The 14302-nt window shown below is 38.8% G+C and overlaps 1 protein-coding gene across 4 annotated transcripts in view; it reads left to right on the top strand.

Moving 5' to 3' along the window:
- Positions 1–7598, top strand: part of LOC147304460 (CMP-N-acetylneuraminate-beta-galactosamide-alpha-2,3-sialyltransferase 1-like) — a 115836-nt gene extending 108238 nt beyond the window's left edge. For all 4 annotated transcript variants that reach the window (XM_086279193.1, XM_086279192.1, XM_086279194.1 and 1 more), the window contains 2 exons: positions 1074–1193; positions 3788–7598. In XM_086279193.1, the coding sequence (XP_086135319.1) occupies positions 1074–1193; positions 3788–3961 (294 nt within the window). In that variant the 3' untranslated portion in view covers positions 3962–7598. The remainder of the gene's footprint in view (positions 1–1073; positions 1194–3787) is intronic.
- The last annotated feature ends 6704 nt before the right edge of the window (positions 7599–14302 follow it).

Raw genomic sequence — 14302 nt, forward strand, 5'->3', positions numbered from 1 at the left:
CCACCCTTCAGTTTGAGCTCTGAAGCTCATGGGCTTGATTATGCAGCAGGACAATGATCTGAAGAACACCAGCAAGTCATCTGCATGGCTCAAAAAACAAAAAACAAAATGAAGATTTAGGAGTGGCCTAGTCAAAGTCCAGACTTAAATCTGATTCAGATGATTAATTAAGACCTTATACAGGCCGCTCATGCACGAAAACTCTTTAGTATGACTGAATAAAGACTAACCTAAAAGGAAGAGTGCGACAAAAGACTGAAAAGACTCCTCGCAAACACTTCATTGTGGTTCTTGCTGCCAAGGGTGCCACAAGCATTTTTTAGTTTTAGGGGTCAAGTACTTTCACACCAGGCCATTAATAAATGAAAATCATCATTTAAAAAATGCTGTTTGGTTTTACTCTGTTATCTTTATCTAATACTAAAATTGTTTAATGATCTGAAATATTTAAAGTTGCAAATATGCACAGCACTGTATTAGAGGATCAGTGGCAATAAAAAAATATTTTAATGCAGTCAAGACAATTTCTAACAACTACAGCCACACGAGTGTAGCGTCGACCGAGTGTAGCATCACGCTAACAGGTCATGCCAGTTCTTTAAAAATATCTTTATAAAATCAAATAGAAGACACAAGTCCTGTTTTCAACTTGAAGTCAACGCTCTTTAATCACACAGATGATAGCAGGGTGTTTTTCAGTGGCTACTGACGTCAATTGATTCCATAATATTCAAGAGAAAAAAATTTTGTGTGTTGTGTGATCAAGGTGAAGTGGAGAGTGTATCTTATTTTCTTTTACACTTTACAAAGCATGATGTGGTAAGAGGGTTTATTTTCCTAGAAAGGGCACACAAAGCACATTCTGGGCACATCTTGGCTTTATTTTGTTGTCTCTAAGTTTATACCATTATCCACTTTTCTGAAGTGTACCATAAAGAATTCGATTTGGGGCCCAGCACAATCTGCTCTAGACCGAATATCTAAAAAGCAGTCTGCACTGGTGACTTACATTTCTTCATTTCCTGATTTTGATAAATGACAAAGGAGTAGAAATTCTTCTCACTCTTTTTCAGGTGTTGATTTACAGTCCAACATTTTTCAAATACGTCTACGAATCGTGGCTTGACAGTCATGGACGATATCCTTCGACCGGTTTCCTCAGTTTGCTGCTCGCTGTCCACATATGTGATGAGGTAAGGAGAACTACTCTAATAGGTAACATATGTGACTGCTCAGTCATTCCTGCCAACACCTCCATTTTTCATAAGTTTCTCCCATATTTCCCTGCCAATTCCTTATTTATTGTTTTTCCTTGGATAGTCCTCTAATTTGTGTGACCCTCAAACTTCATTATGAATAACTGTCATCCTAGTATCCATATTTTTGTGTGTTTATCTGATGTGTTCTAAGATGTCAGATTGTTTTAGAAATACAGTCCAAACACTGCAGATAATTTCAGCCTGCAGTGATGTCATACTCAATTACATCAAGGTAAAATGATAGAGTTGTGACCTGGCAAAGATTGAGGAACAGACACAGATAAAATATCCGCACATATCAAGAAATTAAGTATTTAATAAACCTAAAGTGAGCTATTTCAGACCTTCTTTGTTTTCATTTTGATCATTATGGCTTACAGGTAATGGAAATCAAAAATAAAATATTATTAGAATATATTATTTTGAGTTTAAGTAAATTAGTATTCAAGTATTAGAAACATCATGGATCTCCTGGTTTAGTTCAATACACACAATCACAATCGTGGGGAAGACTGCTGACTTGACAGCTGTCCAGATGACTATCATCAACACCCCACAGAAAGAGTGCAAACCACAGAAGGTCATTGCTGAAAAGCCTGGCTGTTTTCAAAGTGCTATATCAGGGCACATCAATGGAAAGTTAGAGATTTATGTTCAGTAGTCCAGTGTCCTCTTTTCAGTGGAGGACACTGGACTTAAGATGAGGACATTCAGCATTTCATTTGAAAGTCTGTCTGTCTCAAAGTCTGGAGTAAGAATGGAGAGGCACAGAATCTGAAAAGAATCCAAGCTTTATGGAGATGCCAATTTAATTTTCCAGCTGGACTTAGCACCTCCTCACACAGCCAGTACTGCTACAAAACGGTTTACTGTCAAGGTTGTTTTAGTGTGCTTGACTGATGAGCCAGCTTGCCTAACTTGAACCCCATAGAAAATTTATGACATATTGACAAGAGAAAGATGAGAAACTCCAGACCAAAAAAAAAAAAAGACCAATGGAAGAGCACTATAAAAGCAACCTGGGCTAATTCCTAACCAGTGCCACAAGCTGAGTGCCTCCATGCCAATGTGCTTTGATGTAGTAATTAAGAACTAAGTATACCCATAGAGAGTGTAGAAGAGAAACAGCTACCATAGATCAATTTAAAGCCTCGAGATAAACGTTTCTACCATCACTGGTAATCTGGCATATTTCCAGTGTGCCAACGCACTTTTGGGGCCGATCGACTGGTCTGAAGAGCCACTGCACACTGGCTGTACAATCACTGATAGCATCCCATTCGTTGCTTTCCATTACTGACACTGGATTGCACATTCAAATCTCTTAATGCGAGATTTGAATGTGCCCTCAGTGTGGAAGAACAAAACAATAAAAAGAATGAAGTTTTTTATTCAATATGACCCAAAATGAGTGACTGAGGACATAAACGCTGAAGTCTTTTTTTTAACCATTGCTATCACTATCTGGTAGCGTTCAGAAGTGCTTCTGCAAAGATGTTGACTAAACTTCCAATGTCAATATCGCCTTAATGAAATATTGTTCAAATTAAAGAAACACTTTCCTCCAGTTGCTGTAGTTGTTTCACTTGTAGAGACACATTTCTTGAAACATTTCACCCTTTTCTCATAACTCTAAAAACAAAACCCAATTCTCAAACTACATTCGCAAAACCGTTGATTCTTCTGGCAAAATCTAAAAACCCATCCAAACAGTTTTATCTGTGGTCAGAACCACACAATGGTCTGCTCATGCATACAGAGAGTAAAAATAAGAACAGAACTAAGCTTTCAGTACACCCTAGATGAAACAATGAAAAGCACAGTGTTCAGGGGATGTATCCCAGGCCTTTAAACCTCATATTGATGTCTTAGAAGTCTACAAAAATATGAAGCAAAAACAAAAATGGACAATGGCTGAGATATGTCTCCCTTCTTTAAAAAAAAAGAGAAATTATAGGTTGTGTTTAAATTCAGTTGCTCACCTGAAATTACTTTTCTTGACCTGGCTCCACCTCTTCTCCTCAGATTGTTTCCATTGCTTGTTGAATTGATCAGGCTTGTATTGGTTAAATGGCATCATTAGTGACAACAGCGAACTATTTTGTGTAGACAATGGGCTAGAACCAAATTTTCATCAAAATGAGCCATCATCTGATCTAGCCAAATTGAATTCAGTTTCTGTGTAACAGGCTGTGGGATGAGTGCATCCAGACCATCTACAAATTACAACAATTTCTCTTTTTAAATAAAAAAAAAAATAGGTAGTAGAAACAAAATTGTTTTCTAGTGTCACCAAAATCTCATCACATATCACTGGCCTCATGTGGTGATACTGCACAGTGTATTTCTGTAAAAAATCAATTTCAAAGTTTGCAAAATGCTTCCACAACTGGACTTGTGAAGCAAAGATCGCTCTGTTGATGATTAAAAAAAGGCATTTGGAGAACTTTGGAGATACTGCAAAGTATGTTATTATGCACTAAGAGCATCTGTGGTAGTTTCACTGTGATTAACCTTGTCTCTTACAGGTCAGTGTGTTTGGATTCGGTGCAGACCAGTATGGAAACTGGCACCACTACTGGGAGGAGAACCATTTGGCCGGAGCTTTCCGACACACAGGAGTCCACGATGGAGATTACGAATATAATGTCACCCTGCTGCTGGCAGACAAGCACAAAATCCGAATGTTTAAAGGCAGATGATACCGAGCCCATATGTGCAGCTGGATGACCACCAAATGAACCTCAGCAGCCTTTTAATGTTCGTTACCCACCAAAAGAAGAATTTTGTTTTCATTTTATTTCTTTATTTTACAGATTCCAAAGACATTTTCACTATTCTGCTCAGCCCAGTTTCCTGTCATTTACTGAAGTGGCTGTTTAACAAATGTCACTTCTATTGTCACACCAGGAGACGAGGACAGGCCATCCATAAGACAAAATCAGCACTGCCATGGGAGACCGAGCAGATAATAGTAGAAGGGAGACGAAGATGTATGTTAATAAGCATGTTATTATAAAAAGCTGAAGTTCTACTACATAGTATGTGTATAATCCATGTGTCGCTTTTCTATATACGGTAATGATGTCCAGCACTGTGGCCGCCAAAAGCTTTGTATGCTAATGATCAGACCAAGTGCCGTAATTACCGTTAATGTCATTCAATTGCCTCTGTTGCAAACTGTTTAAGTTTAAATTGATACCCAATAAATGTAAAAGCATTTAAAGCAAAACCCTACAGACCTAACATCAAAATGCATTTTCACAATATGGCATTGGTTTTTTACTTTGTAGTGATGGACATGCGAGAAATTCTGCTGTTTTTTGTCAGACCCACCAATTTTTTAATGTGCAACCTGCACTAAAAAGCTATTTATTAACTTGCTTTCCTGATTACAGCTGTAAAATAAAGTTTAATGACACTAAAGGGGTGCTTAAAATTGAACCCAAAATCTAGCCCCAAGAAATTATTTTACTACATTGGGACATTTACAGAAAACCCCCAGGACTACAGCCACATCTATGGGAAATACTTAAGTGTTCAGTCCAAATGTCAAACACTTTGTCATCCCTACATACTAAGTTTTGCAGTATAGTTTAAAAAATAACCATATTGTCAATGCTAGAGCAAAAATTAAGTCTCTATCAAAAAGAGTCTAAAAATGACTATGCACTTTGTTTTGCGTCTAATAAGCTTCAATAGTGCTATGTATTTCGAGCCAAATGTTAGCTGTCTAACCTGCTAAGCTATGATGGGGAACATGTTAAACATTCCTTCTGCTAATAATGCTAGCATTATCATAAAGAGCATTTTAGCATGCTAGTATTGAGCCCAAGTTCGCCTGTGTCTCAGAGCTGCTGGTATATACAGTGTTTTAATTTTCCCACACTTAATCTTATTTTCTCCTTATTTTGTTGAAGATTTGTGGGCTGTAGTGTTTTTTGTGACACAAGTGTGTATCTCCTAGCAAGTCAGAATTAGCACGGTGACACTAAAAAAAATTAATAAGCTAGTTCCTTAGTTGTCACTCTCTGTGCTCGCTGCGCACTGAGGGTACAAATAAGACTTAGCTTTTTAATCTTATTCTTCTTATTTTGTTGGATATTTCTTGACTGTGATGGTTGAGAAGTAGACACACAAATCTGAGCTAGCACGCTGGTACTCATGGGCTACATTACAGTATCCACCTCCTCTATCCTTGGCTTTTTCAGATATGTCTCAGTCACATAGAGAACAATAGAATGACCACCTCCTTGTGACTAGGAAAAATCAGTCATTGTTTGTACTGACTTTTTTCACATTGGCGACTTATTTCAAATAGTTGGGACCAACAACTGGTTGCCTAAAGGTTAAGTGTGTAACAGTCAACAACTTGTAATTCAACAGCTTGCCACCAAAATTATATTCTCATTATGTCTTTATATATAAGCAAAGTTGCTGAGCGCCAATGTCATCTTGCAGTTAAATGACCGTAATGCAGCAACTACATTATTTGTGGAGGGATTTCTGAATTTTAAATCCATGGTTCTGGTTGGCAGTAGCAGTTAATGTAAATTTCTGTTTAATATGAATTTCTGTGGATACAGACAGCAATGAATTTGTATTTTTCACCAGTTTAACACAGTTGATCACCATATTAACAAAATCTGACCGCATTTAAACGCTAACTTGACCCCATTCAATTGCAAACTGATAGCAGACTAACTCCATCTTATTGCTGTTGCATTGCAATCCTTGAAGTCAGCAAGGATGAGAGTAGTCCCAGACCCAGTCTTTGTTTTCAAAGCAACTTCTTCAAAGGACACCAGTTCAGTCATTTTCATTTTCTCTAGTTGTAGTATCGAATTTTCTACCCACAGTTTAAGTGTTACATACCCAGTGTGTATTAGGAGAGATGACTGTAATGAAAAATCTCTTGAAATTTTCATGAATTATATGAATTATTTCCATCTCTTTGACAGAGGGCTGGCCTGAGCTACATATTCAGAGCACAGACATTACATTAGACAGGATGCAGCGTGTGCTTCAGCTGCTTTCACTAAAAATACCATAATGTGGCACCTTCCTGCGGCTTTATGTGGCGGTGTGGGCGTGTTAATATGTAAAATGTAACCGAGGTGAAACAGAAAATAATGTTTTATTGCTCTTATTTGTTCCCGTGATCACTTCTCTCTCTCTCTCTCTCTCTCACCACTAACCACTGTGGCTCTCTCTCGCTCTCTTGTTGAGCTGAGGTGAAGGGGGTCAGCTTTTGATGTTTCTCACAATTTCAGCACATTCTACATTTGAAATTGTAGAATACCAACACCAACTTAGTTTCTGTTCTAGACAGAAAGAAAGTTTGGTGCTTGGAATTTGTTTCTTTTATTAAATCTGCTGGGCCAAAAGGACTCTACTGGAGACCTGCAGCTACCTGTGGATTAAGAGTTGTGTTATAGCAAAGCAATCAATGAGATTGTGCCATTGGGTGTGATGGAAAAATGATAGAAAGGTTTTCAGTGTTTGCAGCGTAACACAAACAGCGGGTTCTTTGTCATCGATCATTAACACCTGACATACGAACCAGCCTATACAGGGGTGCCTTATCATTGAAATCAGTGATGTAGTATAAATTTTTTGATGTATTATGTGACACAGTTTGTAAATGAAAAGTATGTGTAAAGTGCCTTACAGTTAAAGTGTACTGTATTGTTGTGTAAATCTGACACTCATATGCTTGGTACACACAGTATAGCTGTCTCATTTATTGTCAGTAAGATGCCAACATGTTTTGCACTTTTTGATGAGGTGTCGCTCTGTTTTGTCCAGACTTTATTAGCTTGCTGATCACACTGAACTCTCACCTTCTTATTTTTACTCACAGACATCTGACCTGAAATGTTGTGCTTGTTCAGATGATGCAGGAGTTAGGCTTAGCTGCAGTAACAGGCTATGATTTGCTCTGTGTGCCTTGTAACAGATTAGAGACATTTGTATGGCCGGTGTCTTTTCTTCATTCCCGCACACACAGAGACAAACCACAATTTGGTTTTTCCTGTCACCATGAATTCATTCAGCTGCCACAGAAAACAACAGTGGTGTGAATGTGTCATACAGGGAGCAGGGAATACTGCCACCTAGTGGACAAAAACGTGGGTCAGCATTAACGTGTTTTGATTTGGTATTATATGATTCAGTATGAACTGGCACTTTTCAAACTGTATTCATTGTTTATCGTTTAAATAAACTGTAAGTAGTGCAGTTGTTTCAGTCTTCACACACACACTAGCTGTGAAGATGGATGTATGTAAGACTAAGACACAAAATAAAGGCTCCAATGAAAAGAATGGGTGACTTCATTTAGTTTTACAGAAAATTGTTAAACACACGGTCTGACACACATTAGGCTGGAAAATTCCTACAACAGCTCAGCTGGTTTCTTATATCTGTTCAAGCCTTTTTGTTTCCTTTGTATTCGTTTTTTTTTACTGATATCTTGTTGGAATTTGTTAGTGATTTATATCAAACAAAGTTCAGTCATTTAGTGTAAGCCTAACTCAAACACAGTGAACAAAACATTTTAGTTATTTTTTTAGAAATCACAGACACCCTGTCCTCAAGGCTCAAAAAAAGAGGAGCAACATTTCTCTTGAGTGATACAGGTTATAAAACAAAAAACGGTCCTCTCCAGATGATGCCTTTTCAGGGAAGGTCTTGCTTAACCCAGAAGATATTCAACAGCACGGCTATTCCAGCAGCATAGCTTTGTGGTTTAAAAAAAAAGAAGACCATGTGCAAAACTGGTGTGACTGCAGCCCAGGCCAGTCACCCACAGAAAACTACAGAAAATGGGCTCATGATTTTCTGAACCTTTACAGAGTATCAGCAGTGATGCGGCACAGATGCTTCAGACAAAAGTATTCAACCCTTCAATATTAGAAAAAGATCAGTTTTGCTGTTCTACATATTTGCTAGATTTGTTAATTAGAGTTAACATTAAAAAGTTTAAAATGTAAAAACAACCTGTGTCATGTGACTGACATTGACATGTGTCTTCTGTCTTCATCTTTCCATTGCTCCTTTTGAGGGTCCCATAACATCCTCCTCTGTCACACCAACCCTCTGCATGGCCTTCCTCTTTTCCTTCTGCCTGGCAGCTCCATTGCTACATCTTCAACACCCTTTATCCAATTCCACTTCCCTCCTGTGCACATGTCCAAAGCATCTCAGCCTTGCCTCTCTGATTTTGTCTAGTGGAGATGTCATTTTACAAGATTCTTGTCAACACACTCATGGCAAGGCATACTATATTAGCAAGAGCATGTCATACATATAAATCTATCTATCTATCTATCTATCTATCTATCTATCTATCTATCTATCTATCTATCTATCCATCCATCCATCCATCCATCCATCCATCCATCCATCCATCCATCCATCCATCCATCCATCCATCCATCCATCCATCCATCCATCCATACATACATACATACATACATACATGTATGTATAGTCTGATACAGTTCAAGTTCAGGTCATTGACACCGACTTGTGTGGGAGAGACAGATAATGAGAAGTTGAATTATTCAGTTGTTCAGCTATCTGTAGACTCCCACACAAATACAACTGGAGCTTTTTGCTGAAACGTGTAAAAAGGACAAGAAGGTTAATGATTTGTAAAATATTTCACAAATTCTGAGTAGGCTGAGTGCAAATTACACCAGATGGCCATGAGCTTGTATGTGGATGGGTCTACACAGATTTCACAGAAACATATCAGTCTGCAGCAGCTGAGACAAAGTTAGATGATTCACAGTTTGGGATTTGAAAAGAAATACACGGCATTTAATGTTCCTGATTAATCTTTCTCTTTTTAAGGATGTAATCACAAGCATGGTCGATGGTTAATCAGTCCTAATTGGTGAGGCGCTATTTACATGAATCCCCTTCACAGTTTGGTCAATAATAACTTTGCTTTTTCCTTCATGACCTATACAGCTAAAAGTCATTATTTCTTCTTTCTGCTCAGTACACAGAAAAAATTTAGATTTTCTGCTTTTACATCTGTGCTTTGATGAAATATTCAGTGTGAATTACATAAACACATGACGTATGCCTTCTTTATTATGTGCTTTAATTAAATTGAGTCTAAATGAGGTGTTATGCCTTCAGTGCTGTGAAACCGGTAGGTTCTTTCCTCTCTTACCGCTCAGTAATTTCATGCCATGGAGTCACAGTACAGTTGCTTTCTGGCTTCAGTGCTTATTAGCTGTTTTGTGTTTTGTAATGCCGATTACACTCATAGTTTTTGTATCTTAAGTAAGTTGTACAAACCACCTTCAAAAAATAATAATTTATAAAAAGTAATCTGAGATAGCTGATTGTAGAATGTATTAAAGGCTATGGAGTGCTATTAATGTCCATTCTATTTATAGTTGTCTTACAGTTTTTCTCCATTGGTTTGGCTCATTTCTTGAAACAGAAATTACATTCTCAAAATAACACAGACAAACCTCCAAACCTCTTGGCAAATGTTCACAACAGAATGGCATTTCTCATTCATTTTATCAAATGGCAAATGCCTTAGTACATGTCTCAATTGTCTCAGTGCATCTTTGCAAATGATTAAGTACAGGTAGCCTACAGTTATACAGTTAGCCCACATTTAGCACAATTTCCAAATGAATAGATCTCGTAGATCTAAACTGATTAATTGATTCTCAGTCTAATGATCATTCCCTCCAAAACATGTCAGCATGATTTCATTGTATAAGTACTCGCATGCACAACTGTCTGCTCAATTGTCAAAATTGGTCAAGAACATAATACCATGAATACCATATATGAATTTCTTTGAATATTTGATAAATTGATGACAGTCATTGACAGTCAGGTGAAACTATACTAACGAAGGGGGAGTGTCACACACAGGTGTGTTCCATGATTGTGTGCTGCCAAACACAGATATATAGAGCTTGACCAGAGCCAGTCCGATCTCTGAACATGGATAGACAAGGCCAAGCAAACGGACAAGGGGAAGTTCTTCCTCAAGGAAGAAGAGGAGGAGGAGGAGGAGGAGGAGGAGGAGGAGGAGGAGGAGGAGGAGGAGGAGGAGGAGGAGGAAGAAGAAGAGGAAGAATAATAATAATAATGGGAAGAGGCCACAAATAATGCCATCACATTGAGACAGATCCGTGATACCATCCTTCAGGACAATCATATATTCCAGAATATAAACACAATAAGCATCTCCACAATAGACTGGGTTTTGAAGAAGCATCAGATGACAATGAAACAAATCTCCAGGGTACCATTTGAGAGGAACTCTGACAGAGTGAAGGAGCTGCGCTACCAGTATGTAAATGTAAGTCAGTTACTGGTTGTCTCTCATTATAACCTTACCTGTAATCACAGTAAGCAGTTGTTCACTTATTTGGTTTCAATACCTCCTTTACCTGATTTCAGAATCAGTATTTGCTTCATCTGACTTCAACAATTTCAACAGAAAACTGCAGTTTACTGTATGATACAATTCTCATTATAATCCTTATTTTGTTGTCTCCCAATCAAATCTATCTACTACTGTAGGTTTTACTATAACATCTCAGTAAGTCATCAGTATTTCCCACTCCCCTTTCTATCAAATACCCCTGCAGTACTTCCTCATAGGCCTATCACTAGTTTAGAACCACTGGAGTAGTGGCCTGTAGTATATTGAACCTGTGGGGGAGAACATGTAATTGTCTAACTGTAGTATATGGCTCTTCTGTATGACTGATTTTATGCTCTTTACTCTATTTTAGAGAATGATGGCATTGGAAGGACATGAGACCCCTCACATCCTGGTGTTCGTGGATGAAGCCTTCAACCTGGCCAAGGGCCGAAGACGTGGCCATAATATTATTGGCCACCGGGCCACAGTGGATGTCCCAGGTCAGCGAGGGGGCAATATAACTATGTGTGCTGCCATTTCTGAGAATGGTGTGGCCACTCACACCCCCAGTCTTGGCCCATACAACACACACAAGCTCCTCATTTTCTTGGATCGCCTTTATACCGATTTTATCCCTGAAAATGAGAGAGGTCTCATAGGGCCTCACCTACCCATTTATCTAATTGTGTGGGACAATGTCAATTTCCACCATAGCCCACTCATTAGGGGCTGGTTTGCAACGCATCCAAGGATGGTCATGGGGTTCCTACCACCTTACACTCCTTTCCTCAATCCGATAGAGGAGTTTTTCTCTGCTTGGAGGTGGATAGTGTATGAGAATCATGCTCAGGATCAGCCGTCCCTGCTCCATGCTATGGACGCAGCGTGTGACGACATTACAGGAGATCAATGCAGGGGATGGTTGCGGCATGCACGCCGTTTCTTCCCTCGTTGCATCGCAAGAGAAAGTATCCGCTGTGATGTGGACGAGAATCTGTGGCCAGACGGACAACAGCGTGTAAATAATCAGGAGGGTGAAGACAGTGGACAAGAGCAGGAGAATGAGTACAGCGACCACTGAATAAGTCCTTGTTTTTTGATTTTGTGTTCATACAATTTACTACTGTAATGTACATTTTCTTTTTACGTATGTATGAAACTTTCTTTGCGTGTGAATAAAAAATGGTTATAATTTCCTTGGTAGTGTGAGTGCAATCTGTGATGTCAAACCTTGGAGGCTACTCTTTTCTGTTGTATATTGTTGGTCCTCTCCCATAGTGACAAAACATCTAAACATTTTGTATGGCAGTACTCACACAATGCCAAAGGGACGATGCATTTTGGGGGCACTGACTATTCAGATTAGAAAGAAATGTAGTTTTGACACATGAGTGAACTGTTTTTGGAGAGATATGAGCTTTTGCAGGTGGACCATGTTGTTGTGATCAACCATCCAGGTTTATTTTGACAAAAGCACGAAGAATGATGAGAATGTCCGATCTGTGTCGAGAAATGAGCCAAAGCTATTGAGAAGGATCTTTGCCATTTTGGAGACACTGACTGTTTAAATGAGAAAGGGATTTAGACTGAAGCTTGAGTGGACAGTTTTGGAAGAGGTGAGCTATAGTGTTGTGCTAAATGATCTTAGAGTTTTGAGAATGTAATTTCTGTTTCAAGAAATGAGCCAAACCAATGGAGAAAAACTGTAATGCACTACAGGCCACATTGAAGTTTCTCAGTTTGACCTGCTTCTCTCTTTGCAACATAAAGCTATAGTTTTCATTTAGAAAGTAGTCATCACATGAGTTTTTGTTATATTTGCAATTAAACACAATATTACCTTGTTAGCATGCTCTTGAATCTGGTGGTCCCAACCTTTACATAACCATCAAAACCACAACCACCATACAGATGGAACAGAAGCAGGAAATATGGTAAGAGATCAAGCCCCTCCATAGAGAAATACCAACCAGCCTCTGATCACAACAACAGGCCCTGAGCACAAGATCTGTAGAGGAAGGAGTCAGTCACAGCTGACAGGATCCAAGCTGCATATTGCACAAGTTGCCCAAGAGATTAAGAAGTCCATAGCAGCAGGATGTGAGTCCCAAGCTGAGACAGTATACCCAAGGGGTCAACCTAGTGACAGTGCTGTATATGAATTAGAAGTCCACTAAATGTGGTTGAGAACAACACGGCCAAGTTCGAGGCAGGCAATCAGTTGTCAACCAACTGGTCAGACACAGTGGTAGTTGGTGAGGAGTGGAAGAGTGTTGTGACGGGTGTGGGAGTCTAAGCTGAAACATCTGTAAGAAAGACCGTGTGACAGTAAAGCTCAGCTGAAACAGGGCTTAAAGGAACAACTGGTCGGGGCCAAAAAAGACACATTTGTATTTACTGCATTAGCAGCTGTAACACCTGGAACTGGAAGCCCAGCTCCAGCAGATTCTGGCAACATCAGAAGTCTCTGTCCAGAAGATTGCAGTCCTAGCAATAGCGGATATACTTGAAACTCCCAGAAGAATGAAGAAGCTAGCATTTTATGTATTAAGTTAGCACTTAATAAGTGTTAAGCCACAAAACAGCCCTCAATAAATGTTATATGTTACACCCTTTATCTTATTGCTTTGGCAAATGTATGTAATTAAACTGAAAGGAGCAGAAATCTAAGACCCAGCTGCTACCTGAGCACTCACACTGTAAACCACTGTGACTGAGCAGGATCCAGTTTATACTGTTCAGGGTGTAGCCCTAATCAAATGAGGGCTTTTATATGAGCCATAAAATGCACGTAAGTGCTAAAAAGTCTAATTCTGTCCAACCATTACTTAACAGTCGTTTCACAAGTCTGTTAATCACGAGTGCTTCAAACGTGCTTATGCACATTCCAGCAATGTTCAGTCACCCCACAATATTAATATACTCCCTTCCAGACCTGTATTCATAATTTTATGTACTGGCAATTGTTCTCAATAAAATATACTTCAGTGGTCACAAAAGTAAAGTGTTACATTTACAGCGGGTAAAATAACTGTTGATCACAATTTTCTAAGTAAAATTCTTTTTTAAAATGCTATCGACGTGAAATTCTCACCAGATGTCGGTAACAACCCATTAACTTTGAGTTTCTTGAAGATGTTTCACCCTATTGGGAGTTGTCTCTTATAAGGGTTGTTGACCCACTATTGATCATCTGCATAATCAAATGAGATTTACATGAGACTCCACCAATTGGTCTTAGAACTCAAGAAGCTTCTTGAATGAGAAGTGAAATGTCTTCAAGAAACTCAAAGAAGTCCAGTCACTTTTCTTTCCAAGCTCCTTGGATTACCATGACCTGGATGACTGAGAACCTTCACAGACATAACAACCCATCAATCCACACATGCACAGAAATGAACTATAGAAACTATAGAGGTCCATCAATTAAGTTGTATACAGAAGGATACATATGGATTAAAAAGCAGTAACTTATCTGTCTATAGACTGTTTGTATTGGCAACATTTAGGCAATGATTGGTATATGGGGATTCTAAATATCACATTATAGCTTGCATCCAAATATAATGTCACATTTGACCTCTGACCTCACTTTTACATTTCACATCTGCCTTTCTTTTAAGTTGGC

The sequence above is a fragment of the Aulonocara sp. 'chitande type north' Nkhata Bay genome, linkage group LG22 (genome assembly GCF_057382095.1).
Source record: "Aulonocara sp. 'chitande type north' Nkhata Bay isolate Kocher_YH1m ecotype deep benthic linkage group LG22, A_spYH_male_GT1.1, whole genome shotgun sequence".
Lineage (NCBI taxonomy): Eukaryota > Metazoa > Chordata > Actinopteri > Cichliformes > Cichlidae > Aulonocara > Aulonocara sp. 'chitande type north' Nkhata Bay.